Consider the following 25,769-nt stretch of genomic DNA (forward strand, 5'->3'; position numbering starts at 1 on the left):
TGAAACCCAGCAGGGACTTTGACTTCTGCGACTTCTATCTCTAAGATAGCAGAAGTCAGATAGAATTGAACGAAAGTCTTTTTGCGAAGCGTCTGCATAGAAATAGAGGTATTATAGGTATGCATAACCCAATTTAGACATAGAACAAGCTTTTGGGGAACTGTATTAGACCTTTCAAGTAGGCTATTCAACTATAAAAGATCCCTTTTTCTCAGCATACAATGTATTTTCATTTGGATACAGCTTTGGAAAATATTACTATATTGATAAATAACGTTTATATTTTAGAATATTTTGTAAAATAATGTTCTTTAAAAAAAACAACTGTACAGACAAAATAAAAATAAAAATAATTTTAAAAAGAGCCTCAACAAACTTTTAAAAATGTTTTCTACATTAGGCAGATGGAATCCAAGGTATACAACATACTACGATGGTATATGCTGCTGTAGAAGCACACACACACACACACACACACACACACATATATACACACACACACACACACACACACACACACACACATAAAACTTGTTCTAACAATATAAACACTACAATAATGACAATTTGTTTGGAAGCCGTCAGAAAAGGTTTGCAATGGTTTATGGGACGAGTAACCTAGTTCCTTCACTCGTTCACAAAACAATGTACAGTCTTTAACCTTTTCCCATTCTGTTTTCCAAATATGCTTTTACCTCAGAATATCTTTTTATGAAAAAAAAAAACTCCCCTGCAGTCGGGGAGACTGCAGGGGCTTTCGGGAAACGGGTCTGAAAACTCTACGATGCTCAGTACGATGAACTCAACTCAACATTGAGAGTGCGTACATGTTATTGATTTCTAGATTTCTATAAGTTATTATTATTATTTTTTTTATGGATCAAACAGTGAAGACAGACAGGAAAGTAGACCGATACAGAGAGGGAATAATATGGGCATAATGTGGGCCAAGAAGCCATGCGGTCAAGGTCGTTATCGTTTCCATACCAAATAAATACTATTTGGCTCAGTACTGCATGAAAATGTGCACGAAATCAATTTCGCCTTACCCCTTATTTGACTGACACATTTTACTACACATTTGCCTAACAGGTTTGGTTACATATCGGAGGCCATGTAAATGGCCTTTTGTCCAGACAAATTTAACTTTCCAGTAAGTCTGGCGGGATCAGTCTTGGATTCGCTCAATTAGTTTCACATTTCCATTTGGTCATTTAGCTTCATGTAAGCGTTCATGCAAAGCGTCATTCAAGTTGGGCTGAGATACACGCATACAATCAAAATGTACTTTTCTGAATCTCCACACACGGACACAGAGTTCACCAGTGTTTTTGTTTGGGTTAGTAACCTGCTGTTCATTGGTCAGAATCGTTCTTTCTGGTCCCTGTGTGATTGATCCGGTTTGAAGCGGTGACGGTTGGTTCTGGTCCGTTTCAGGCGGTCATCGAGGAGGTACTGGAGGAGAGCCCATACTACGAAGGGACAGGAGCCAGGTGACCGTAGACTAGGGTCAGAGAGGTCAAGGTCATCAACACATGTTCACTAGCCCTTCCCTCTGACCCTAGGGTCAAAGGTCAAGGTCATCAACACATGTTCACTAGCCCTCCCCTCTGACCCTAGGGTCAAAGGTCAAGGTCATCAACACATGTTCACTAGCCCTCCCCTCTGACCCTAGGGTCAAAGGTCAAGGTCATTAACACATGTTCACTAGCCCTCCCCTCTGACCCTAGGGTCAGAGAGGTCAAGGTCATCAACACATGTTCACTAGCCCTCCCCTCTGACCCTAGGGTCAAAGGTCAAGGTCATCAACACATGTTCACTAGCCCTCCCAATAAGTTCACACCGCTCCGTTTAAAAGAGAACAAGCTCAATTCATAATTATTATTTGAATAATTACTATTATTAGTATTTTGATATGAAATGCAATCTATATTTTTTTGGGGGGGGAAATGTACTGATTCCTTTAATTAAATAAATACAATCAATTCGTTTTTTTTATTTGTTTGTCCATGCATTGTGTAACAGGCAATAAATGTCTTCTTTATGAATTGGGTGTGACTGTACGGATATTTGATGTATGACTATAATGTCATCGCCTTGTTTTTGTTATAGATGTACAGATATAGATTTAATACATGTAAATGTTTGACTAATATATTGGAACACTCTTCAAATATACAATATAAGAATATTAAAGTAACAATATAATGTATTCTTTTATTAATGTCATTTGAAACATTTTGTCTCATTTGGATTTCTGTACATTTCGATAACGGCAGTTCATTACTTTGACAATAAATATCTGAGCTGATTGATTTTATTATTTTTTATGCCGTTACAGCATTTCTATTTTGTGAATAAACAAACGCAACTATAAAGACTTTCATAGTTGCGTAATTTGCCCAAATGTTGTAATTTGCATATTTAAGTTAAGTAAGTTGTGTTATATTTGTTTTAATGTTCTATAATAGTAATTGTATCAATAGTAGTTAATTAGTTATGTTACACATTAGGCATTTATTTTTTTATTTTTTTATTATTTTCATAAAAAGGAAATACATATAACATCATACGGTGTAATTTCATACTTCAATCAGCATACAATTCCTGGTAGCAACAGTATTCCTCTACTCCATATGGTTTTAACCACACATATATACCATTCATTCCCACTCATCCACATATATCTTTCACCTTTTAAACACACAAACCCAAACACACACCCACAGTTTGTAACCCAAACACACCCACCCACTCCCACCCCCACTCAACACACACACACACACACACACACACACACACACACACACATATGGCGGCGCACACCTGCATGTGGTTCCGCTGATTATTCGCTGATTATTACGCGGGTGTCGGTGCGGATCGCGCTGCGTCTCCATTGAGCCTCACTGTGCTGCTGCTGCTCCGTCAGCTGTTGGCTCCACCACATCAAACAGGTTAGATTGAAAAAGACGCTGAGCCGTCTCCATTACACGGTTAATATTGACGTTATTTTAGTAGTTTAACCGAAACATGGTTAGAAACGTCCGGTTCAAGTTATAAAAGTAACTAATGATACGTCTGGTCTTTTGTTTTCCAGGTTGACCGTCGGGTTAACGAACACTTTTTGAAGTAAAACGGCCCGCTACATCCGGAACTGCTGTGAGTAGGACACTTATTTATAATTTATCTTAATTGTTTTTTACTCTAGGCCTACTTGATAAGTTGAATAATAGTAGTTCTAGATGTATGTCGTCGTAAGCTGTTTTTAATTGAGTTAATTGATATTTTTCGCCGGGTGACGCGGCTGCTGGTATTTATCAATGACTCGATGACTGAGTTGACGGCGGAAGACGTAGGGGGGCGGGGACATGACGTCACACAATGACTCCGCATTCGGTTACCGTCGTAGTTAGATGGGTATGGGATATAATATAACTTATTTTAATAACTTATTTTGATTGGATTAATCACTAATTAAAACAAACTCATTTGGCACACACACACACACACACACACACACACACACACACACACACACACACACACACACACACACACACACACACACACACACACACACACTAATCTTGTTGCTCTCCTTCACAGCTCAAGAAGAAGAAACAGATTCTGTGAGTATCACGATCGAACCACGAAGAAGAAGAAACTGCGAACTGTAAGTCACAACATTTTATTTTAGTGCTGTGGGCTGACAGCGTTTAGTTTGAACCGGTTCTCAGGCCCCGCCCCTTGTAGGCCCTGCCCCGCCCCATGTAGGCCCTGCCCCGCCCCATGTAGGCCCTGCCCCGCCCCATGTAGGCCCGGCCCCGCCCCTCGTAGGCCCCGCCCCTCGTAGGCCCCGCCCCGCCCCTCATAGGCCCCGCCCCGCCCCTCGTAGGCCCCGCCCCACCCCTCGTAGGCCCCGCCCCGCCCCTCGTAGGCCCCGACCCGCCCCTCGTAGGCCCCGCCCCCCTCTCTGGCCCTGATCTCTCTCTCTCTCTCTCTCTCTCTCTCTCTCTCTCTCTCTCTCTCTCGCCCCCCCCCGTTCTCATGCCTCTCATTCGTCCCTAGAAGATACTTTATCCATCCACTTTCCTACTACATTCCTCATCATTGCATCACATCCCATGTGTGTTGTCCTACTGTTAAGGGTGTGTGACTGACTGACCAGAGATGCATGCTAGGGTTCTGCGCTGTTTGAGGCCTTCAGTTGTGTAGACGTTCCCCCTCAGGGGAACCAAGTGTTTAAGAGGCCGTCGTCACGTCAGTTACATGAACTGGAACGTCCTTCAGGATGGCGACAGGGACTCCTCAAGGAGACACACCAGGGGGCGAGATGTGAGGGCTGTCCCTCTCAGCAACTAGAACCCAACCTGGTTCCTGCACCTGAGAACCACGGAGCACGTTCCAACGTTTCCCTCCGTACGCCTTGAAGCCCTAGCCCCCCCACCACTGGTCTGACCCACCAGCCCCCCCACCACTGGTCTGACCCACTGGTCTGACCCACCAGCCCCCCCACCGCTGGTCTGACCCACCAGCCCCCCCACCGCTGGTCTGACCCACCAGCCCCCCCACCGCTGGTCTGACCCACCAGCCCCCCCACCGCTGGTCTGACCCACCAGCCCCCCCACCGCTGGTCTGACCCACCAGCCCCCCCACCGCTGGTCTGACCCACCAGCCCCCCCACCACTGGTCTGACCCACCAGCCCCCCACCGCTGGTCTCTCCGTCAAACCCACCACTGGTCTCCCCTCTCAAGGACCTACAAACCCACTGCTGGTCTCTCCGTCAAACCCACTGCTGGTCTCTCCGTCAAACCCACTGCTGGTCTCTCCGTCAAACCCACTGCTGGTCTCTCCGTCAAACCCTCCACTGGTCTCGCCGTCAAACCCACTGCTGGTCTCTCCTTCAAACCCTCCACTGGTCTCTCCTCTCAAGGACCTACAAACCCTCCGCTGGTCTCTCCGTCAAACCCTCCGCTGGTCTCTCCGTCAAACCCTCCACTGGTCTCTCCTCTCTCAAGGACCTACAAACCCACCACTGGTTTCTCTTCTCTCAAAGACCTACAAACTCTCCTCTCTCAAAGACCTACAAACCCACCGCTGGTATCTCCGTCAAACCCTCCACTGGTCTCTCCTCTCTCAAAGACCTACAAACCCTCCGCTGGTCTCTCCGTCAAAACCTCCACTGGTCTATCCGTCAAACCCACCACTGGTCTCTCCTCTCCCAAAGACCTACAAACCCACCGCTGGTCTCTCGTCAAAACCTCCAATGGTCTCTCCTCTCTCAAAGACCTACAAACCCTCCACTGGTCTCTCCTCTCTCATTTGGCTTTGTATTCCTTTGAGTATTGTCATTGTTTGTGTATATACACAATCTAATAACTGAAAATAAAGAGGTGTGATCTTTAACCTGGTACTGGTCAATCTTTGCATGGCATGGGGCACTACTTCATGTGAGAGGCAATCGTTGCCCTGGCATGGGGCACTATTTCAGGTGAGGGGCAATCGTTGCCCTGGCATGGGGCACTATGTGAGGGGCAATCGTTGCCCTGGCATGGGGCACTATGTGAGGGGCAATCGTTGCCCTGGTATGGGGCACTATGTGAGGGGCAATCGATGCCTTGGCATGGGGCACTATGTGTGAGAGGGGCAATCTTTGACCTGGTACTGGGCGCTAAGTGTGAGAGGGGCCATCTTTGACCTGGTACTGGGCACTACATGTGTGAGGGGAAATTTTTCTACTTCTACTTGGCTTGTATTACCTGAACATTTTAATTTTCAGCTATAGGAGGACGCTACTCTTCCTGAAACACCCTGAGTGTCATTTGGTCGGATGTTTCTGGATGACTTAAGTCTGTGGCCTAAATCAAAGAGGATAACAAAGTGGGTGTTCAATACAGCAAGAGCCTGGAGCGATCAAGCATCTGGATCTCAATTCGACCCTTCTACACACTGGACAGGATGACTTGAGTGTCATGCAGCTTGGACTGCAGTGTGACTGAATCATGCAAACAATGGGAAGCGACAATGGCTACTTGGTACAATGGATGATGGACTAACGGCATTCCGAATGGACAGAATCGGATGAGAAACCAACCAACTGAAGATGGAAGATGAACATTCTGCAACGTGGCTTCACTACTTAACCTCAACATGATGGGTTGCTGGGAGATGGGTCCCCCTTGAATCGGAAACCATCTTGGAAACATCCCAACTAGCGTCCCTGTCAAGCTGCAGTTGTGCTCTTTTTCGGAAGAGAAGGTGAAAGCCTCACTGGGGCTTCAAGGTCTATGAAGAGGAATGTTGAAATGTGCTCCATGATTCTCTCCTGTAAGAGCTGGGTTGTATTCTAGTCGCCGAGTGGGGGAGCCTCACATCCTACCCTTTGGCGTTTCTCCTCGGGGAGTCCCTGTCACGGTCTTGACGGACGTTCCAGGTCATGTAACTGATGTCACGACGGCCTTTTGAAAACTTGGTTCCTCCTGAGGGGGAACGTCTACAGAACTGTAGGCGTCAGATGGCACAGTATCCCAGCATGCATCTCTGGTCACTCAGATCACACCCTGATCAGTAAGGCATCACTCATGCGATGTGCATGCAATGTTTTAGAGAGTAGTAAGGAAGTAGACAAAAGGCATGAGAACAGTTTGTTATTTTGTACTGTTGTCAGCCTTGTTTATGGGTGGGAATTATTTGCTAAATGGGGGGGATATGAAATGTATAGTCAATTATTTGTACATGAACCAACAGCAACAAACTACTAGATCTGCTCAAGGTAAGTCTGTTGGCTGTATTTTGCAAGAAGACGACCAAAGCACCCAAGAGCTCCATCGTCGTTCCAGCTCAAGGTAAGGGGCTTCTGCAGGGGGGTTGGTAGTTAGATTTGAGACTGCTATGTGCACGGGTCTATAAAGATGCTGTCTGACTTAACAGGATCTCCTGGACCAGGGTAGACCAGAGGCTGAGGACCAGCAGGTGACCAGATCCCCAAGACCAGGCATGGGAGATCTGAGACGGGAGACCAGATCCCACTGGACCAGGTATGGGGCACCAGGGTGGATAATAATAATACATTGGATGTGTATAGTGCTTTTCTCGCACTTAATTATAATGTAGGGTAACTAGATCCCCTAGACCAGGCATGGGGTACCAGGCTGGACCGGAGGCTGTGGACCGGAGGGTATCCAGATCTCCAAGACCAGGAATGGGGCACCAGGCTGGACCAGAGGGTATCCAGATCCCCCTGGACCAGGAATGGGGCACCAGGCTGGACCGGAGGCTATGGACCGGAGGGTATCCAGATTCCATAGACCAGGAATGGGGTACCAGGCTGGACCGGAGACTGGGGACCGGAGGGTAACCATCACCAAACACTTGACACCCGGAGGTTCTTTTTAATTATTTCAAACGATCGTAACAGCTGGTCACACTCACACCTGGTGACGTAACATCACCCTTTTAATGTTTGTTTAATGTTTGTGTGTTTGTATTGTGAACAGATTAAGCTGACGACCCACCAGGAGCGAGACGAGGACTACGATGGGACTGCTCAAGTCTTTGGAAGGTTAATACCAACAGTTTTAGGTTTTTTACATCATTTCACCACCAGAGCTATGCTGTTCAATTCACAGAATGTTTTACTATATTCCTGAATTACAAATTCCCAAGTGTGTGCATGTTTCATGTTGAAGTTTCAAATTAGATTTGATTCAGAATAATTTAAACAAGGTGTCCAAAGAATAATAAACTACTACCACTTTGTTTCTAGTGTAGAATTCTCAAAACAAAAGTATTTTCTTCAAGTATAATTATTTACAATTTCAACACAAATTATATTAACTAAAAAAATCATGGACAATATGATCAGGAACCCTCGGCTGAGGAGAGCTGATGGAGGAGCCACCTATCTGGAGGGAGACCCGGAATGTGTTAGCCGCCTAGCTGGACATCGTTAGCCTCCTAGCATAATTGATATAGTTAGCTTCATAGCATAATGCATAATGGATCGACATTGGTAGCCCCATAGCGTAATCGTCATTGGTAGCCTCATTGACATTGTTGGCCTATGGCTAACAACATAGCTCATGCTACGAGGCTAACGATTTGTGTTTTTCCTCTTGCAACATTTCAGTGACCCACCGACGACGCCTCGTCAGATCTGGACGGTGGAGACTTCAGATTCAACTTCTACCTCGCAGGACGTGACTTAAGTCACGGGTTGTCAAGGGTTCCTTGTTTCTCAAGGGTTCCTTTGCGGGTTCCTCATGGTTCAGTGTTAGGGACAGAGTTAGGGTCAGATGGTCTCACGATGAACCATTGTTTTTTTGAATCATATCCCAGAATTGTTTCACTGTGCGCACAGATGTTGAAATGTATACTGATGTTTTATGATATAAAATCATTTAAAATGACCTGGTTGTGTGGCTTGTTGTATGGTAATTTTTATTATACACATGCATGTTACCCTAATAAGGTAAGGTTACCTCTCCCCTCCCCTATACCCTAACCTCCCCCCTCCCCTGTCCTCCCCCTCCCATATCCTCTCCCATCCTCCCCCCCCTCCCCTATACCCTAACCTCCCCTATCCTCCCCCTCCCCAACCTCCCCCTCTATACCCTGACCTCCGTCCTCCCATACACCCTTACCTCCCCCTCTCCTATCCTCCCCCCCTTCCATTTACCCTAACCTCCTCCCTCCCCTATACCCTAACCTCCCCCTCCCCTATCCTCCCCCTCTCCCCTTTACCCATACCTCCTCTAATCCTAACCTCCCCCTCCCCTATCCTCCCCCCTCCTTTAACCGTAACCTTCCCCTCCCCTATCCTCTCCTTTACCCATACCTCCCCCCCCCCCCCTCCTCTAACCCTAACCGCCCGCCTCCTTAACCCTTACCCTCACCTCCGACCTTACCCTCACCCCAACCTTACCCTAATCCTCACCCTTATCCTAATCCTCACCCTTAACCCTAAACCTAACCCCTAACCTTAACCATAGCAGCGAATATCAAGCCAGTAAAAGCACGTATGACGGACAAATCTGAAATAGAAGCGGGCGTGTCTTTTCGGCGTTATTGGAGTGGCCATAGTAGGATAAATGTTTTTGTGATCGGGAACGCTATAACAGGAAATGGAGTCACAAGTGAAACTCGGAAGGCTGGCGTCCGAGGCATCTGGAACACACCATTAGCCCTCCCTCTTTTCTATTATTCTGAAGTAGTTTCCTACTCAATCTATGAGCCTTATTTGACCAGATGAAAGAACTGAATAGCTTATTGATAGTTTTAAACTCCTTAGGAGGGATCACTGGTATTGTCTGGAAGATGAATAGGAATTTGGGAAGCCATATCATTTTCAGCAAATTAATTCTTCCAATTAAGTTAATAGGCAGGTCTGTCCATTTATCTAGACTAGCCTTAAGATCCTTGATTAATGGAGAAAAAATATCTTTATATAGTTTTGTTTTATCTGAACTGATAACACCCTAGATATTTAATCATTTCCTTTTGCCATTTAAAGTTTCCTTCCTCCACCTTCCTCTGAAAGAATACTATTAGAGTAGACCTATGCCACAGGAGACTTGTATACCGTTTTGATCATTTGTATTGTTTAGTTTGGGAAGTTATATGCGGCTAAAACCTCAAACAGGTAGCTCCACTCTAACCGGCCAAATGATTTTTCTGCATCTACCGCCATCATTGTCACATTTAGTTTTTCCTTTTTAGCAAATTGTGTTAGGGATATACAGGTTCTAACATTGATTTTTAACTGTCTATCTTTAATAAAACCTGTTAATTTGAATGGTTGATGGTATATATTTCGGTTATTCTGTTATAACTTTTGAAATTATTTTATTATCACTATTTATTAGACTTATTGGTCTGAAATCAGAGGGTTTATTGCACTCTTTACCTGGTTTAGGAATTACATTGTATAATAGTATTATACATTGAGGGAGGCAGGATTTCATTTGTAGTGGAGAATTTAGGCATTAGGCATTTCTAAGGTGAATCACTTTTTCCTAGACCTTTATGTAAATCAGTAATCCGAGAGGATTACTTCTTCTTCTCCCTTCTTCTCCCCTTGTTTCGAATCAGCTATGTTACTAACAACGACCAGACTGCAGCACACTGAAGCATTGACCTGTAAGTACCTACCCGTCAATCTTTAGTTATTGTTCATAGGTTCAATTATCGATGAATGTGATACTAATAACATAATCACTAGTTAAACCGTAAATAGTTTTGGATGACTTAATCATTGCTGTTGATTTTTGGAGCAAATACCTTAACATTGTTTGTAATACATACAAACTTATACTATGTGTGTTAGTTTGATCATCAACTTTCAGGTTAATCTTACTTTGGTCTTCATAGCATTTGTGAAAAGACAAGAAATTGAGCTTTTGAAAACTGAAATCTTCGTCAAGGTGTGTGTGTGTGTGTTGACAAAGAACCATACACACCTCTCCCAAAGAGGTCTTATGGACCATCTGCACCAAGTATTTTAATTAAGGTGTAAGGTGGTAGTAAGCAAGGTGGACACAGTTCCCATACCGTGTTATATATATTTTATCCAAAGCGCTTCACAGTGTTGACTGACATTCACCCATTCATGCACACACTCACACACCGACGGCGGAGTCGACCACGCAGGGCGACAGCCAGCCAGCCAGTCAGGAGCAGTCAGGGACACCTCCACACTCAGCTAGGAGGAGCCGGGATCCAACCAGCTTGCGGTTACCAGCCAACCCGCTCTACCTCCTGAGCTAATGCCGCCGTTGATTAATTGAAGTCACTTTTTTCATTGAGCAGTACCACAAAGTGGGCCCATGGAGACCGGAGTCCTGCTGATGTACCTCCTGTCAGGTAGGCCTGCCAGTTATTATTAGTCATTAGTTATTAAGTTATCTTCAGAATGACTAACTAGGCCATCATTTAAACCTGCGCTGTGTCACTTCCCTACCTCAGTCATCAGAAACATCTGAACTAGAAAAGGCATTGATGATAACGCTAACGAGACCATCCAGTCAGGGACATTTTCTCCATGAACTAATTATTATATCATCGTATTATTATCCAGGTCTACTTAACGAGATAGATCCATCCGTCTGAATGACTTTTAATGTACTAAGTGACGTGGTGAAAGTCAGATGATGAACCATTGCACAGGCAACGTTCACCTACCTATTAAATGGTAATAAAAAATAAATAAATAAAAGGTCTTCATCCACCACGTTCGCCTACCTATTATAGGGTTAATCAATAAAAACAAAGTCTTTATTTGTATTGTTTAACCCTATAACTCATAGGGTTAAACACAAGATGCACACACCTCCTGTCCATTCCCCAGGACTATCCTGACAATGCTACGTGCAGTACTAAACATCAGCAAGAGTACACATGTTACTAACAGTAACCTGTATGAAGGATTACCAAGGGTTAGCGAGAAAGTAGCTTCCAGGAGAATGAGACTGGCGGGACACCGCCAAAGACAACCAAGAGCTGCCAGCCAGCAAACTGGTACTATGGGAACCAAACCATGGGCATCGGTCTCGAGGACGTCCTACACTAACCTACGTGGATGTACTCAAGAAGGATGCAGGAGCGCAAAGTACCATTGAACTGGCCAGATGTATGGAAAATCGGGATGACTGGAAGCAACGATGGAGGGCTCGTTTGAGGACGACCTAGAGAGAGATCCCTCTCGGGCGCCGGGGTCCTCAACCGGTTCGTGGCGGTGGACACGCCCATGACCTGGCCCGGGCGCGCGGCAGTACTGCAGGAGCAACCACGTGGACCTGGCCTCCCTCAGGAACGCCGCGGACCGGCAGCAGCTCCACTCCACTCCACGAGGAGCGACTCCACGCGGTGGGTCGGGCTGAGCGACGGCCCCACCAGCAGGAACGCCGTCGACGTGGACACCAACTCGTGGAAGTGGTCCCTCGAGTACGCGTCAGAGTATCTTCATTTTAAATCGGGCGAGCCTGATTTTAAAAAACGACGACGAGGCGTGTGTGGAGATGGAGTCGGGGGGCGGCTGGGCTGATCGGCCGTGTTCTTCTCTGAACGAGTTTCTTTGCTTAACCGGTAAGAGGAGATTTCGTAACAATGTGATTTTTGTATCAATTACTCTCTCTGACCGGTCAGAGAGAGTGTCTCTCTGGTGACCATTAGTCAGGGAGTGTCTCTCTGACCATTGGTCAGATCATTGGTCAGCTAATGGTCAGAGAGACACTCTCTGTCAAGAGAGTTGTCAGAGAGTAGCAAAGAGACTGTCTCTCCGACCAATGGTTAGAGCAGTGGTTCTCAACCTTTTTTCAGTGATGTACCCCCTGTGAAATATTTTTTCAGCCAAGTACCCCCTAACCAGCACAAAGCTTTTTTGGTTTGGCCTTCTTCGCCACTTATGTTTTCCTGAAATATCTATTAAATAATTATTTTTAAATGATTTCTGCATGGATGCTACTTTTTAAATATATGTATGTTTTAAAATCTCACGTACCCCCTGGAGTGCCTTCACGTACCCCCATTTGAGAACCACTGGGTTAGAGAGTGTATATCTGACCATTTGTCACTCTGACCACTCTCTGATCACTCAGACACTGGCCACTCTCTGAGACATATACTTATTATTCCACGTCGCTGCTGCTGGTGCTGCTGCTGCTACCGTATTAAACCGTTGTGACAGCTGGACGCTATGTCCCTCTCAGGCTCCCTGACAAACAAACACTACCACCTGGTCACCCTGAAGATGACGTGGGAGGACGCCAGGGACCACTGCCGGTTTTGGTTCATCGACCTCGCAGTGATCGAGTCTGATGGCGAGAAAGAACACGCCAAGTCCAAATTGTGGTTCCTGTCCACCCCTCTGGTCAGCTCAGCATGGATCGGCCTGTACCGAGAGCCTTGGGGATGGAGCGATGGCAGCCTCAGCCAGTTCAGACACTGGGCCCCCGGCCAGCCTCACAACATGGGCGGCCGGGCGGAGTGCGTCAAATTAGTCCCGGATGGATTCATCTGCACCGATTGCAAAGATGTGTATCCGTTCTTCTGCACCAGAGGTGAGCGGCGGAAGACACTCGCCATGTATTCCTTATCTTGTTTCTGGCAGTGTAATACCGGGGAGGGGGTTCTGGTCTGAATAGTAATGTTTCACCTTCTCCTGGTGGGTGGCTGCTCTCCCAGATCTGAAACAGACCGTAGTCAAGGTAGAAATTCCGTCTGACTTGGATCTGACGGACCCGAACGTTCAGGACGACCTCCTACAACAAGTAAGACCTCCACGCATCTTGTGTTCAAAACTAGAAACATAATCACCTGGAGTGGAACCCTTGGTATTCAGGAGTAACAGAATCAGATGATGATGAACACTGTTCTTTACCTATGCAGTGTACTTTCACCTGTTTGTTTTGTACCTTCGCTTAAAGGACTATTCCGGTATTTTGAACATTGAGCCCCCTGTCTGGTTTGTCTAGGATGAAATAGAGTGGTTGACACTGAAATGTTCACTATCGGTCCTGTCTCGGGTATTTGGCTCATTTCAAATCGCCCCTGCCTGCTTCAGAATGGCTGGCTACGGGCATTATTCACAAACCTGTCCTTAAAACAACCCTAAACGTTTGTTTTCAGAAATGTGTAACTCACCGAGTGGTTAGTGGTGTTCGTTGATGTTCCAAATCAAGTATCGTAGCGAAATACAGTTTCTGTCGTGTTTTATTTGGCACCCCTCATGTTTCCAAGCAGTTATCCTTTATCCCTTATGATAAAGGAAACGTACGTATCCCTTATGTTCACGCACAACTTGATTGGCTTGAGTTGTGTGTGAACACGGAACGGAGATAACTTTAACTCTCTGTGCACGCTAGTCAGCAGTTTGCATTTTGTTTAATTCACTTCACAGAAACTGTGTCAAACTGTGTCATGTGCTTAGTGAACAGGTCAGCTTTAAAGGTCTCTCTGGTATTTGGGGGTTAAAATGAAGACAAAGAAGGTTGAACGAGATCCCTGATCCCTCTCCCCAGTTCACCGCCTCTCTGACCAACGCCGGAAGGACCGACGTCCACCTGAGCTGGAGCGCTCCGCCACGGAGGAAACGGCCAGCGGCAGCAGCAGCCTCGGTGGCTGGGGGGGAAGCATGTGACCCCTCCTCCGCCTCTACTCCGCTGTCTGCAGCTCTGGCCAGCAGCTCCCAGGGCGCTCTCAACCAGAGCCGACCGACTGCCACTGATCAGGGAGAAGGTGGAGCTTAGGGGAACGGAGGAGCCAGGGATTGATCAGTGCCGCCCGCCTCCCTTGAGCATTGGAGCTCTCGTTTTAGTGTGAGGAATGAATTCAATGGTATGATAATGGTTAGCTAGTGCATTCATTTAAAGGATATATTTAACTTAATAGCTGTTACTTCCGCTGGCGACAATGCGATTGTAGGCCCTTCCCTGTGTATAATTCAGGAACATATATATTGATAAACATTATTGTGAAACATATATTTTGTGTGGCTATTTTGTAGCTGTCTATGTCTTAAATTGGAAAGCTTTTTATTGTTTCACTCAACTCCTTATAACCAAGTTTAGCACGGAAAGAGTCCTGACTATGTAATTCAAATTGTTGTAAGCAAATCAGCTTAGTTTAGATTTCAATGTTTAGCTGCAGTTCAACTTTAAGGTGAAAAGGTATTCTTTATTTATTATCTGAACACGCCATCAAATATGTACTCATGAACGCATATTACTACAATGTTATAAAACTTTATTATTAATTTGAACTAAATTGCCGATGGAAACATGTATTATAGAATGAAACGTCATTTGATACAATGTGTTATAAGACATAACATGTGATCATAGACAACAGAAACCATGCATTTAGCTTTTTATCTACTTTGAAACCAAGGCGACCTTGATAGAAGTCCGACGTCCACAGTTGAACGCAGAGCAGTTTACAAGATATTTTGCTGCCGAATCAATTTAATGTAAACAACTTTAATGTACCCGTCAGACTACAGAGAGATCTCCTCAGTTATGACCATCAGTTAGTTGTGTGTGTGCGTTCTCTTTTCTAAAGTCTCTTCAGGGTATGAACATGAGCTGTGACACCACTTGTATGTGTTTGTATGTGCTTTCAAGGTTTTCCATATTCAATTTCCCTTTGGTACAAACAAAATGACATCTGCTAGTTCCTGAGTTCCTTGCAACTTAATACATCATAAACATCAAGGTATTGTTATTCAATCAGGTAAGAAGGGGATTTGTGTGTGTGTGTGTGTGTGTGTGTGTGTGTGTGTGTGTGTGTGTGTGTGTGTGTGTGTGTGTGTGTGTGTGTGTGTGTGTGTGTGTGTGTGTGTGTGTGTGTGTGTGTGTGTGTGTGTGTGTGTGTGTGTGTGTGTTCAAAAGAGGACCGTCTTTCCTCACACATGACGTGGTCCCAGGATGACGTCATCCCCCCCTTTATCGAGTCCGCTTCGCCCGTCCCACCACTGGGGCTCTGAGGGGAAGAAGATGGAACTGAACTGAAGTCAAATGTGACGATTCAAAGTGGAGGAGAAAAGGTTGAGTTGAGTGCATGGATGTTGTTGTAACACAACTCTAGTGGAACCATCGTCACCCTTCAAACGTACAACAAGCCTACGACCCGGCCTACCTGTTCTCTGGTCGAGGAGGTGTGCTTGAAACATTTTCAGATTTTCTTTTGCTAAAAAATAAATACAAAATACAATACATACATATAAAAATAAATACAAAATACAATACATTAGTAGGATCTGATAACATAATTAACAAGTAGGCCTACTATAACTTAATTAGAGTATTATGGCATAAGTAGGAGTAACAATAAATGTAGCTCAAACTTAAAAAAATAAACACCTAACCAACCATTTCCTCCGGAGGCAAACTGCGATGACAGCGGAAAGAAGGATGGCTATGACCACAGCAGAGACTGGTATCGTTACCGGCATGGAGCTTCTCAACTGGAACATCAGCGACCCTGGTCAAGGAAAATATAAATAAATTAAGCGTGAGCAACACAATCAAATCACGTTTGCAGAAAAGAACCAATCTCTACAGAGACGCGGCGCTCTTACCCGTCACAGTGAACTGGACGCTGGCGACGCTCTTTCCCCTCTGTCCCCAGAAGGTGGCGGTACAGGACAGGTGCTTGGTTCCATCTCCCGCTTCGGGGACGAGAGTCACGGTGGAGGAGGTCTCCCACACGCCCTGTCCCATCCAAGTGTGCCCGGTCACGGCCGTGGCGGTGTGGTGGTTCCACGTCAGGACGGGCGGATGCGAGGAACACGTGTGGTTCACGGAGCAGGTCGCGTTGAGCGCTGATCCCGCGTCGACGTCGTTTGGAACGGCGGTCACCCGGGGCCGCTCTGGAGACGCTGCGTTACCGAACCAAAGAGGATCTCAGTCATGCTTCGTCAACCACGGATTCACACTGATTAACCATTTGCTCCTCAAGAAGAAGAACATTTACATTTACATTCAGGGCATTTAGCAGACACTTTTATCCAAAGTGACTTACAATAAGTTACGAAGAAAGAGACAACAATATATCTCTGTGGGTACAGTAAGGATGTTCATAGAAACCAAGTGGCAAGCACTAACCATCACTAGGTTAACCCATTCCCCGTATACACTAACCATCACTAGGTTAACCCATTCCCCGTACACACTAACCATCACTAGGTTAACCCATTCCCCGTATACACTAACCATCACTAGGTTAACCCGTTCCCCGTATACACTAACCATCACTAGGTTAACCCGTTCCCCGTACACACTAACCATCACTAGGTTAACCCGTTCCCCGTACACACTAACCATCACTAGGTTAACCCATTCCCCGTATACACTAACCATCACTAGGTTAACCCATTCCCCGTATACACTAACCATCACTAGGTTAACCCATTCCCCGTATACACTAACCATCACTAGGTTAACCCGTTCCCCGTACACACTAACCATCACTAGGTTAACCCGTTCCCCGTACACACTAACCATCACTAGGTTAACCCATACCCTGTATACACTAACCATCACTAGGTTAACCCAACAACAGAGATAGCGTGTGTAAGATGCCACACAACGCAGAAGTACTATTTCCGAGGTACGTACAAGGACGTACAAAAATACGAATAACAGAGCGGCCGAATACCTTGCATGACGACGAACACACAGCTGTCGTTGAAGCTGTACTTGACCGCGCCCTTCTCGGCGCGGAAGCAGAACGGCCCGTTGTCGAAGGGCTTGATGCGGTCGATCTCCAGGGTGCAGTCGCCGCTGCCGCCGCCGCCGCCGCCGCCGACGTCGCCCAGTAGCCGGGTGCGGCCCTTGAAGTGGGGCAGCACGCGGCTCTGGCCCCCGTGGTAGACGCGGCCCCCGTGACGGTCGTACCAGACGCCCCGCAGTCTGGCCACGGGGCGGCGGTCGTCGCCGCCGCCGCCGCCCGGGGGCCGGAAGGAGCAGGGGATGACCACGCAGGAGTGAGGCAGCGCCGTGATTTTGGGCTGGACGTCGGCGGCCAGGAGGATGGACTCTGTGAGTCAGAGGAACACGTCACCCATAGGACCACAGCCCACACGGGGGCAAGTCACTGGTCCTGTAGGCCTACAGCCCCGGGGGGCAAGTCACTGGTCCTGTAGGACCACAGCCCACACGGGGGCAAGTCACTGGTCGTGTAGGCCTACAGCCCCGGGGGCAAGTCACTGGTCCTGTAGGCCTACAGCCCCGGGGGCAAGTCACTGGTCGTGTAGGCCTACAGCCTTTTGGCAATCAGTAGTACTGTAGGCCTACAGCCTGCTGGCAGTCAGTCGTACTGTAGGCCTACCTAGGTCACTTATACTGTCATACTGTCTACAGTCTTTTGGTAATCAGTCAACTGTGACATCGATCAAGTCGACATCACCCAACGGAGCATAAATGCACCTACCGTGATCTATGCTGTCCAGCTGCACGACAAAATGCTGGTATTCTGAAAGACGGAACAAAAAAAGCACACGATTTAAAATGTGCGCTCACCTCACCTATCTTCACAACAACAACAACAACAACAACAACAACAACGGGGCATGTGTGCGGTGGTTTTGTGGGAACTCACTCGACACACGTAGCGTTGAGGAGGCCGAGGAGGGACGGCCGTGGGTAAACTGGGCGGTGCAGGTCAAGGGTTCACCGTCGTCATCCAGACGGGGAACGAAGGTGAGGTTAGACGTGGCTGTGAACCTGTTTCCCGAGGTCTGCAGGGTACCCATGGAGCTCTGCATGTCCCTGTAGTTCCAGGTGATGCTGGGCGACTCCTTCTTGCAGGCGTAGGAAACGGAACAGGTCACGTGCTTCGCCACGCCCTCCGTCAGCCCGTCCCGCGGGAGCTCAGATATTTTGATGTCATCAAACGGACCTGATGGGAAGAGGTGATTAACGGTAAAGGGAATGCATTCATACCGCGCTTTTCTAACCAGCGGCCGCTCAAAGCGCTGCACAACACCTGCCTCACATTCACCCGTTCATTCATGCACACATTCACACACCGACGACACCGAGTCAGCCCCGCAGGGCGACAGCCGGCGGGTTCAGGGAGCAGTCAGGTGTTAGAGGGCGTCTCGCTCAGGGGACACCTCCACACTCCACAGTTAGGAGGAGGAGGAGGAGCCGGGGGGATCGAACCAGCAACCTTTCCAGTGGCTGGCTGGGCTGAAGGTCTGAATGTCTCCACGGCGATCGTCCTGATAGCTAGCTCTCCTGGCAGCAGGGGCGGACCGTACTGTTAGGCAAACCAGGCACTCGCCTGGAGCCCCAGGCCCGATAGAAGGCCCCATCGAGGCCTTTTGGGGCCCCCAAAATACCGTCCTTATATTTCTCCCCCATATCTATATTGCTTTTATAAAAATCAAAAATCCGATCGCAACTCTGCTACGGCATCGCCCCCCCCCCCCTGTCAACAATCCTGTTTGATCGCAACTCCGCCACGGCACCACCCCCCCCTCCCCCCCCCCCCCCCCCCCCCCGGTCAACAGTTCCGGGCAGCTTTGCCTGGAGCCCCTAAAGGGCTAAGTACGCCACTGCCTGGCACCAGCATCACTCACATTCGACCTCCATCTGGAGCTCCGCCGTGGCCGTTTGACCCCCCGGGTGCCGCACCGTGCAGGCCACCTTCCGGTCGTCCTCCCGCACCGTCCAGGTGTGCTCCACGGTCCTCTCCCACACGCCGTGGGACACCTCCGTCTGCGAGAGCCGGCCCTCGCCCGGCGGCGGCGGCGGCGGCGGCGGCGGCGGCGGCGGCGGCGGCGGCGGCGGGGGGGGGTGGAGGGTGAGGGTGAGGGTGAGGGTGGGGGGCGCCGCCGGGCAGGAGTGCCGGACGCTGCAGAAGACTTTCATCTCTTCCCCCACGCGGGGAACGCCGTTCAGTTTCACCTGTGGCTGTGGAGCGCGGTCTATGGGCGCACAACAAGGGCTTAATCTATAGACACACAACAAGGGTTTAATCTATAGACGCACAACAAGGGCTTAATCTATAGACACACAACAAGGGTTTAATCTATAGACGCACAACAAGGGCTTAATCTATAGACACACAACAAGGGTTTAATCTATAGACGCACAACAAGGGCTTAATCTATAGACACACAACAAGGGCTTAATCTATAGACACACAAGGGCTTAATCTATAGACACACAACAAGGGTTTAATCTATAGACGCACAACAAGGGTTTAATCTATAGACACACAACAAGGGTTTAATCTATAGACACACAACAAGGGCTTAATCTATAGACACACAACAAGGGTTTAATCTATAGACACACAACAAGGGCTTAATCTATAGACACACAGCAAGGGTTTAATCTATAGACACACAACAAGGGCTTAATCTATAGACACACAACAAGGGCTTAATCTATAGACACACAACAAGGGCTTAATCTATAGACACACAACAAGGGCTTAATCTATAGACACACAACAAGGGCTTAATCTATAGACACACAACAAGGGTTTAATCTATAGACACACAACAAGGGCTTAATCTATAGACACACGACAAGGGTTTAATCTATAGACACACAACAAGGGCTTAATCTATAGACACACAACAAGGGCTTAATCTATAGACACACAACAAGGGTTTAATCTATAGACACACAACAAGGGCTTAATCTATAGATACACGACAAGGGTTTAATCTATAGACACACAACAAGGGCTTAATCTATAGACACACAACATTGATGTTTAATCTATAGACACACAACAAGGGTTTAATCTATAGACACACAACAAGGGCTTAATCTATAGACACACAACAAGGGCTTAATCTATAGACACACAAGGGCTTAATCTATAGACACACAACAAGGGCTTAATCTATAGACACACAACAAGGGCTTAATCTATAGACACACAACAAGGGCTTAATCTATAGACACACAAGGGTTTAATCTATAGACACACAACAAGGGCTTAATCTATAGACACACAACAAGGGTTTAATCTATAGACACACAACAAGGGCTTAATCTATAGACACACAAGGGTTTAATCTATAGACACACAACAAGGGCTTAATCTATAGACACACAACAAGGCCTTAATCTATAGACACACAACAAGGGCTTAATCTATAGACACACAACAAGGGCTTAATCTATAGACACACAACAAGGGCTTAATCTATAGACACACAACAAGGGCTTAATCTATAGACACACAACAAGGGCTTAATCTATAGACACACAAGGGTTTAATCTATAGACACACAACAAGGGCTTAATCTATAGACACACAACAAGGGTTTAATCTATAGACACACAACAAGGCCTTAATCTATAGACACACAACAAGGGTTTAATCTATAGACACACAACAAGGGCTTAATCTATAGACACACAACAAGGGTTTAATCTATAGACACACAACAAGGGTTTAATCTATAGACACACAACAAGGCCTTAATCTATAGACACACAACAAGGGCTTAATCTATAGACACACAACAAGGGCTTAATCTATAGACACACAACAAGGGTTTAATCTATAGACACACAACAAGGGTTTAATCTATAGACACACAACAAGGGCTTAATCTATAGACACACAACAAGGGCTTAATCTATAGACACACAACAAGGGCTTAATCTATAGACACACAACAAGGGTTTAATCTATAGACACACAACAAGGGTTTAATCTATAGACACACAACAAGGGTTTAATCTATAGACACACAACAAGGGCTTAATCTATAGACACACAACAAGGGTTTAATCTATAGACACACAACAAGGGCTTAATCTATAGACACACAACAAGGGTTTAATCTATAGACACACAACAAGGGTTTAATCTATAGACACACAACAAGGGCTTAATCTATAGACACACAACAAGGGCTTAATCTATAGACACACAACAAGGGTTTAATCTATAGACACACAACAAGGGTTTAATCTATAGACACACAACAAGGGCTTAATCTATAGACACACAACAAGGGTTTAATCTATAGACACACAACAAGGGTTTAATCTATAGACACACAACAAGGGTTTAATCTATAGACACACAACAAGGGCTTAATCTATAGACACACAACAAGGGTTTAATCTATAGACACACAACAAGGGCTTAATCTATAGACACACAACAAGGGCTTAATCTATAGACACACAACAAGGGTTTAATCTATAGACACACAACAAGGGCTTAATCTATAGACACACAGCAAGGGTTTAATCTATAGACACACAACAAGGGTTTAATCTAAAAATAAATCTAAAATAGACGCGCAGTCATTGCGCTTTTTATTTTATTTTATTTCCCATCATAACCTTTCCCGGGAATCAGGAAATAGTCTTGATCAGATTCAGATTTCCCCGGGAATCGCGTCTCCCGTGATTAAAACCTAATGACGACCCGCCCATGTTGGAGAGGTTCTTTTCTACGACCCGCCCACATTGAAGAGGTACTTTTTTAGATGGAAACGCGCCTGGAACCGAGTCGAGGCGAGTCGAGTCGAGCTGATACTGTCGGTGGAAAAGCGGCATATGGTTCCATGGTTCCATGGTTCTCCCTTCCATCTCGTCAGTTGAAACGGAGCGATGTCTCACCTGTGACCAGGAGCTGAGAGGTCCTGTCGCGGAGGTCGTGGTCGTGGTAGGACGTGATGGGGTTCTCGTCCACCCAGGGGTACAGCCGGTCCTGGTCGTGGGACGTGTCCAGCCTCTCTATGTACAGGCTGCAGTTCCCCTGGGACACGGACCCCGGCGCACTGGTCCTCCCGGCGTACCGGCCCGGGACCCCGTCCTGTACCCGGGGGAACACCTGCGGGTACGCGCCGCCGCCGCCGCCGCCGCCGCCGCCGCCGCCGCCGCTCCGGAGCAGGTACCACCTCACCCCCAAGCCGGGCGGCAGCCGGCCGGCGGTGTAGGTGAAGGAGCAGGGGATCACGGCGCAGGAGCCGACCAGGCCCGTGATGCTGCCCGGGGTCTCGTAGGACCAGCCCCGAGAGAGTACGGACCCTTTAGGGGGAGGAGGGAGGGAGAGAGAGAGAGAGAGAGAGAGACGAGAGCCTCGTGACGACAGTGGACCGAACCACAACAACCTCAGTGTTCTGCAGGTCAGCCGCAGCAAAGAGACAACAACCGTTACACTACTGAGACATGAGAACGTACTCTAACATTTGTTGAGTGTTGAACCTCGCCGATAGCCCGTTAACTGTCTGATAACTCCGAGACACTTTTGACGTCATCTCAGAATAAAAAGAGTTTGGATTTCAAAGTCAGAAGATTAAAGATTGAGATTAAAGTCAGAACTCCAAAACCACTCCAACCACACGAGTATTTTTTTAATAGTTTTATAGTTTTTTTTATAACTAACCCTAGACTTGAAACTCGACTTGAAAGTGTTCTGAGACTAGAGTCTAGAGAATCCTAACTTTAAAGACCGGAACTCCAAAAAAAAAAAAAAAGAATCCCTTGCGGAGCCGAGCCGACAGCCCTGCACGCCGCGTGTGTGGGGGGGGGGGGGGGGGGGGCGTGGGACAGCCCTGCACGCCGTGTGGTGGGGGGGGGGGGCCGTGGGACAGCCCTGCACGCCGTGTGTGGGGGGGGGGCGTGGGACAGCCCGCCGTGGGGGGGGGGGGGGGGGCGTGGGACAGCCCGCCGTGGGGGGGGGGGGGGGGGCCGTGGGACAGCCCTGCACGCCGTGTGTGTGTGTGGGGGGGGGGGGGGGCGTGGGACAGCCCTGCACGCCGTGTGGGGGGGGGCGTGGGACAGCCCTGCACGCCGTGTGTGTGTGGGGGGGGGGGGGGCGTGGGACAGCCCTGCACGCCGTGTGTGTGTGTGTGGGGGGGGGGGGGGGGCCGTGGGACAGCCCTGCACGCCGTGTGTGTGTGTGTGGGGGGGGGCCGTGGTGGCGGCGCCACACTCACTCTTGACCCGTATGGTCATGCTCTCCTCCTGCCGCCGCCCGCCGGTGAAGCTCGCCAGGCAGGTGAGCGGGCGTCCCTGGTCCCCCGCGGTCGCCGTGAAGCTGAGCCGCGACTGGGCCCTCCAGCGGGCCGCGCCCACCTGGGCGTGGTCGGAGGTGGCGGGCATGCCCTCGTAGTTCCAGGTGAGGGTGGGCAGGTGCTTGGGGCAGCTGTACTCCACGGAGCAGGAGACGGCGCTCGCCTTTCCCTCCGGGAACATCTGCTGGTCGGACAGCAGCGGCCGGATGATCAGAGGCTGGAAGGAGCCTGGGGTGGGACGAAGAGGAGGACGAGGTTAAGAGGACTTTCAGCGTTCACACTGCGCTGCTCCTAACCATCACGACATCGCCTCACATTCACCCGTTCATTCACGCACACGTTCACACACACCGACGGCGGCGGAGTCGACCACGCAGGGCGACAGCCAGCGGGGTCAGGGAGCAGTCAGGGTTAGAGGGCGTCTCGCTCAGGGGACACCTCCACACTCACAGCTAGGAGGAGGAGGAGGAGCCGGGGATCGAACCAGAAACCTTCTGGTTACCAGCCGACCCTCTGCACCTCCTGAGCCGCAGAAACGTGCTCACAGCACTTACGCTTACTTACCCACTCCCCACACCCCTCTTAAGCACTTATTGTATGTTGTACGTCCTTGCACTTAACTTAAAAAAGTACTTAACATCATGTAGCATCTTAATGGCTCTTTATGGTTCCACGTTGACGCAACGCAACGGGGTGACGGACCCCTTACGTCCTCGCGGACCCGTCCTTGCGTCCACCGCGAGGGCCGGACGGGCGCCTCCCAAAAATTGTAACCTCGCGTCGAGGCGACGCAGCCGCGAGGGCTGTGATTGGTCCGCTAACTGCATCATTTCCGGCAATACGCTTTGTATGCAAAAAATCAAAAGGCAAACCACGTAACCATGTTGCCTTCATAGTCGTAACCTTTTTTTTAGTCGCTAGTAATCTGTAAAAAGTGGAGACGTTTTGTATTCGGTCATCATAGACTTTGGATGTAACGACCAGAATGGACGACGACGACCAACCAGCAGCCCGTCTTCTGTTTTTGTTGCACGTTGTTTGAGTCGTATTCAGCTTTTAAGTTGCGAGAATCCGTACCATAATCAAGACTCCTAGTGGTAGACCACTTGTAGAGTAAAAGCACGCCCAGACAAAGACCAACTCTCTGTTCTCTCTTTACCACGGCCATGCATAGAGACACGTCAACCCGACGCAGAACCATAAAGGTTCAGGACTACGTTGCGTTGCGTGAACGTGGGACCATAAAGAGCCCTTTATCCTAGCAATCTTCATTGTCTACGGGGGAACGGGTTAACCTAGTGATGGTTGGCGCTTGCCACTTCTAGTTCTATGAACATCCTTATGCCGCTTTTCCACCGACAGTATCAGCTCGACTCGACTCGACACGCCTCGCCTCGACTCGACTCTGTTCCAGGCGCGTTTCCGTCTAAAAAAAGTACCTCTTCAATGTGGGCGGGTCGTAGAAAAGAACCTCTCCACCATGGGCGGGTCGTCATTAGGTTTTAATCACGGGAGACGCGATTCCCGGGAAATCTGAATCTGATCAAGACTATTATACACAACCACGGGCAGCGACACACACGGCGAAACGCTGATCGGTGTCCCCCTCGGGAGCGGGTCCGTGGACTCCAACCACGCCGGACACAACTTAACTTTGAGTGATTATTCCCGTTTACAGCCGCTGGCCAATCAGTTGCCAGCAGCCTGTTTACGTCACACAAAAGTACCTACTCCGCTCGCTTGGAACCTCGACGGGGGTAGTACTAAAAAAAAAGTACCCGGTACTAGGTACCGGGTACTTTTTTTGCCAATGCAAACGCAAAAAAAGGCGTGGCGAGTCGAGTCGAGCTGGTACTGTCGGTGGAAAAGCGGCATTACTGTACCGACAGAGATGTAGTGTTCTTTCTATTTCTTCTGACAAATGTCCTTACTGTACATCGCTTTGGATAAAAGCGTCCAAACGGCTAAACGCCCCTGAACGTAAACTTTGGACTCACACTCGGCCTGAATGCTTTTTGTCGCCGTGGCCTCTAGCCCACCGTAGTGGCGGACGGAGCAGACCACCCTCTGGAGGACGCTCTCGATGAGCAGGGGGGCGGTGAGGGTGGTGCGGGCCGTGCCGTCCTCCATCGAGGCGTGGGTCACGGCCGCCCCCGCCCCCGACCCCGCGGCGGGGCTGTCGTTGAGCTTCAGGGTGGGAGGGTAGGTGGGGCAGGTGTGGACCACGACGCAGTGGACCATCACCTGAGAGCCCACCTTCATCTCCCC

General features: G+C 48.3%; 1 protein-coding gene across 1 annotated transcript; it reads right to left on the reverse strand.

The window, feature by feature from the left end:
- Positions 1 to 15,280: 15,280 nt before the first annotated feature.
- LOC311351522 (uncharacterized protein) lies at positions 15,281 to 25,763 on the reverse strand (the record flags this gene model as incomplete). Its single annotated transcript, XM_084471670.1, has 11 exons — positions 15,281 to 15,475; positions 15,632 to 15,682; positions 15,865 to 15,976; positions 16,074 to 16,373; positions 17,153 to 17,533; positions 17,927 to 17,968; positions 18,095 to 18,394; positions 19,080 to 19,427; positions 22,102 to 22,512; positions 23,424 to 23,729; positions 25,499 to 25,763. 11 exons carry the CDS (start codon positions 25,761 to 25,763, stop codon positions 15,439 to 15,441), a joined length of 2,553 nt encoding a protein of 850 aa, XP_084327796.1. The 3' UTR covers positions 15,281 to 15,438.
- Between the last annotated feature and the right edge of the window lie 6 nt (positions 25,764 to 25,769).

Source organism: Micromesistius poutassou (assembly GCF_964030765.1).
Source record: "Micromesistius poutassou genome assembly, chromosome: 8".
Lineage (NCBI taxonomy): Eukaryota > Metazoa > Chordata > Actinopteri > Gadiformes > Gadidae > Micromesistius > Micromesistius poutassou.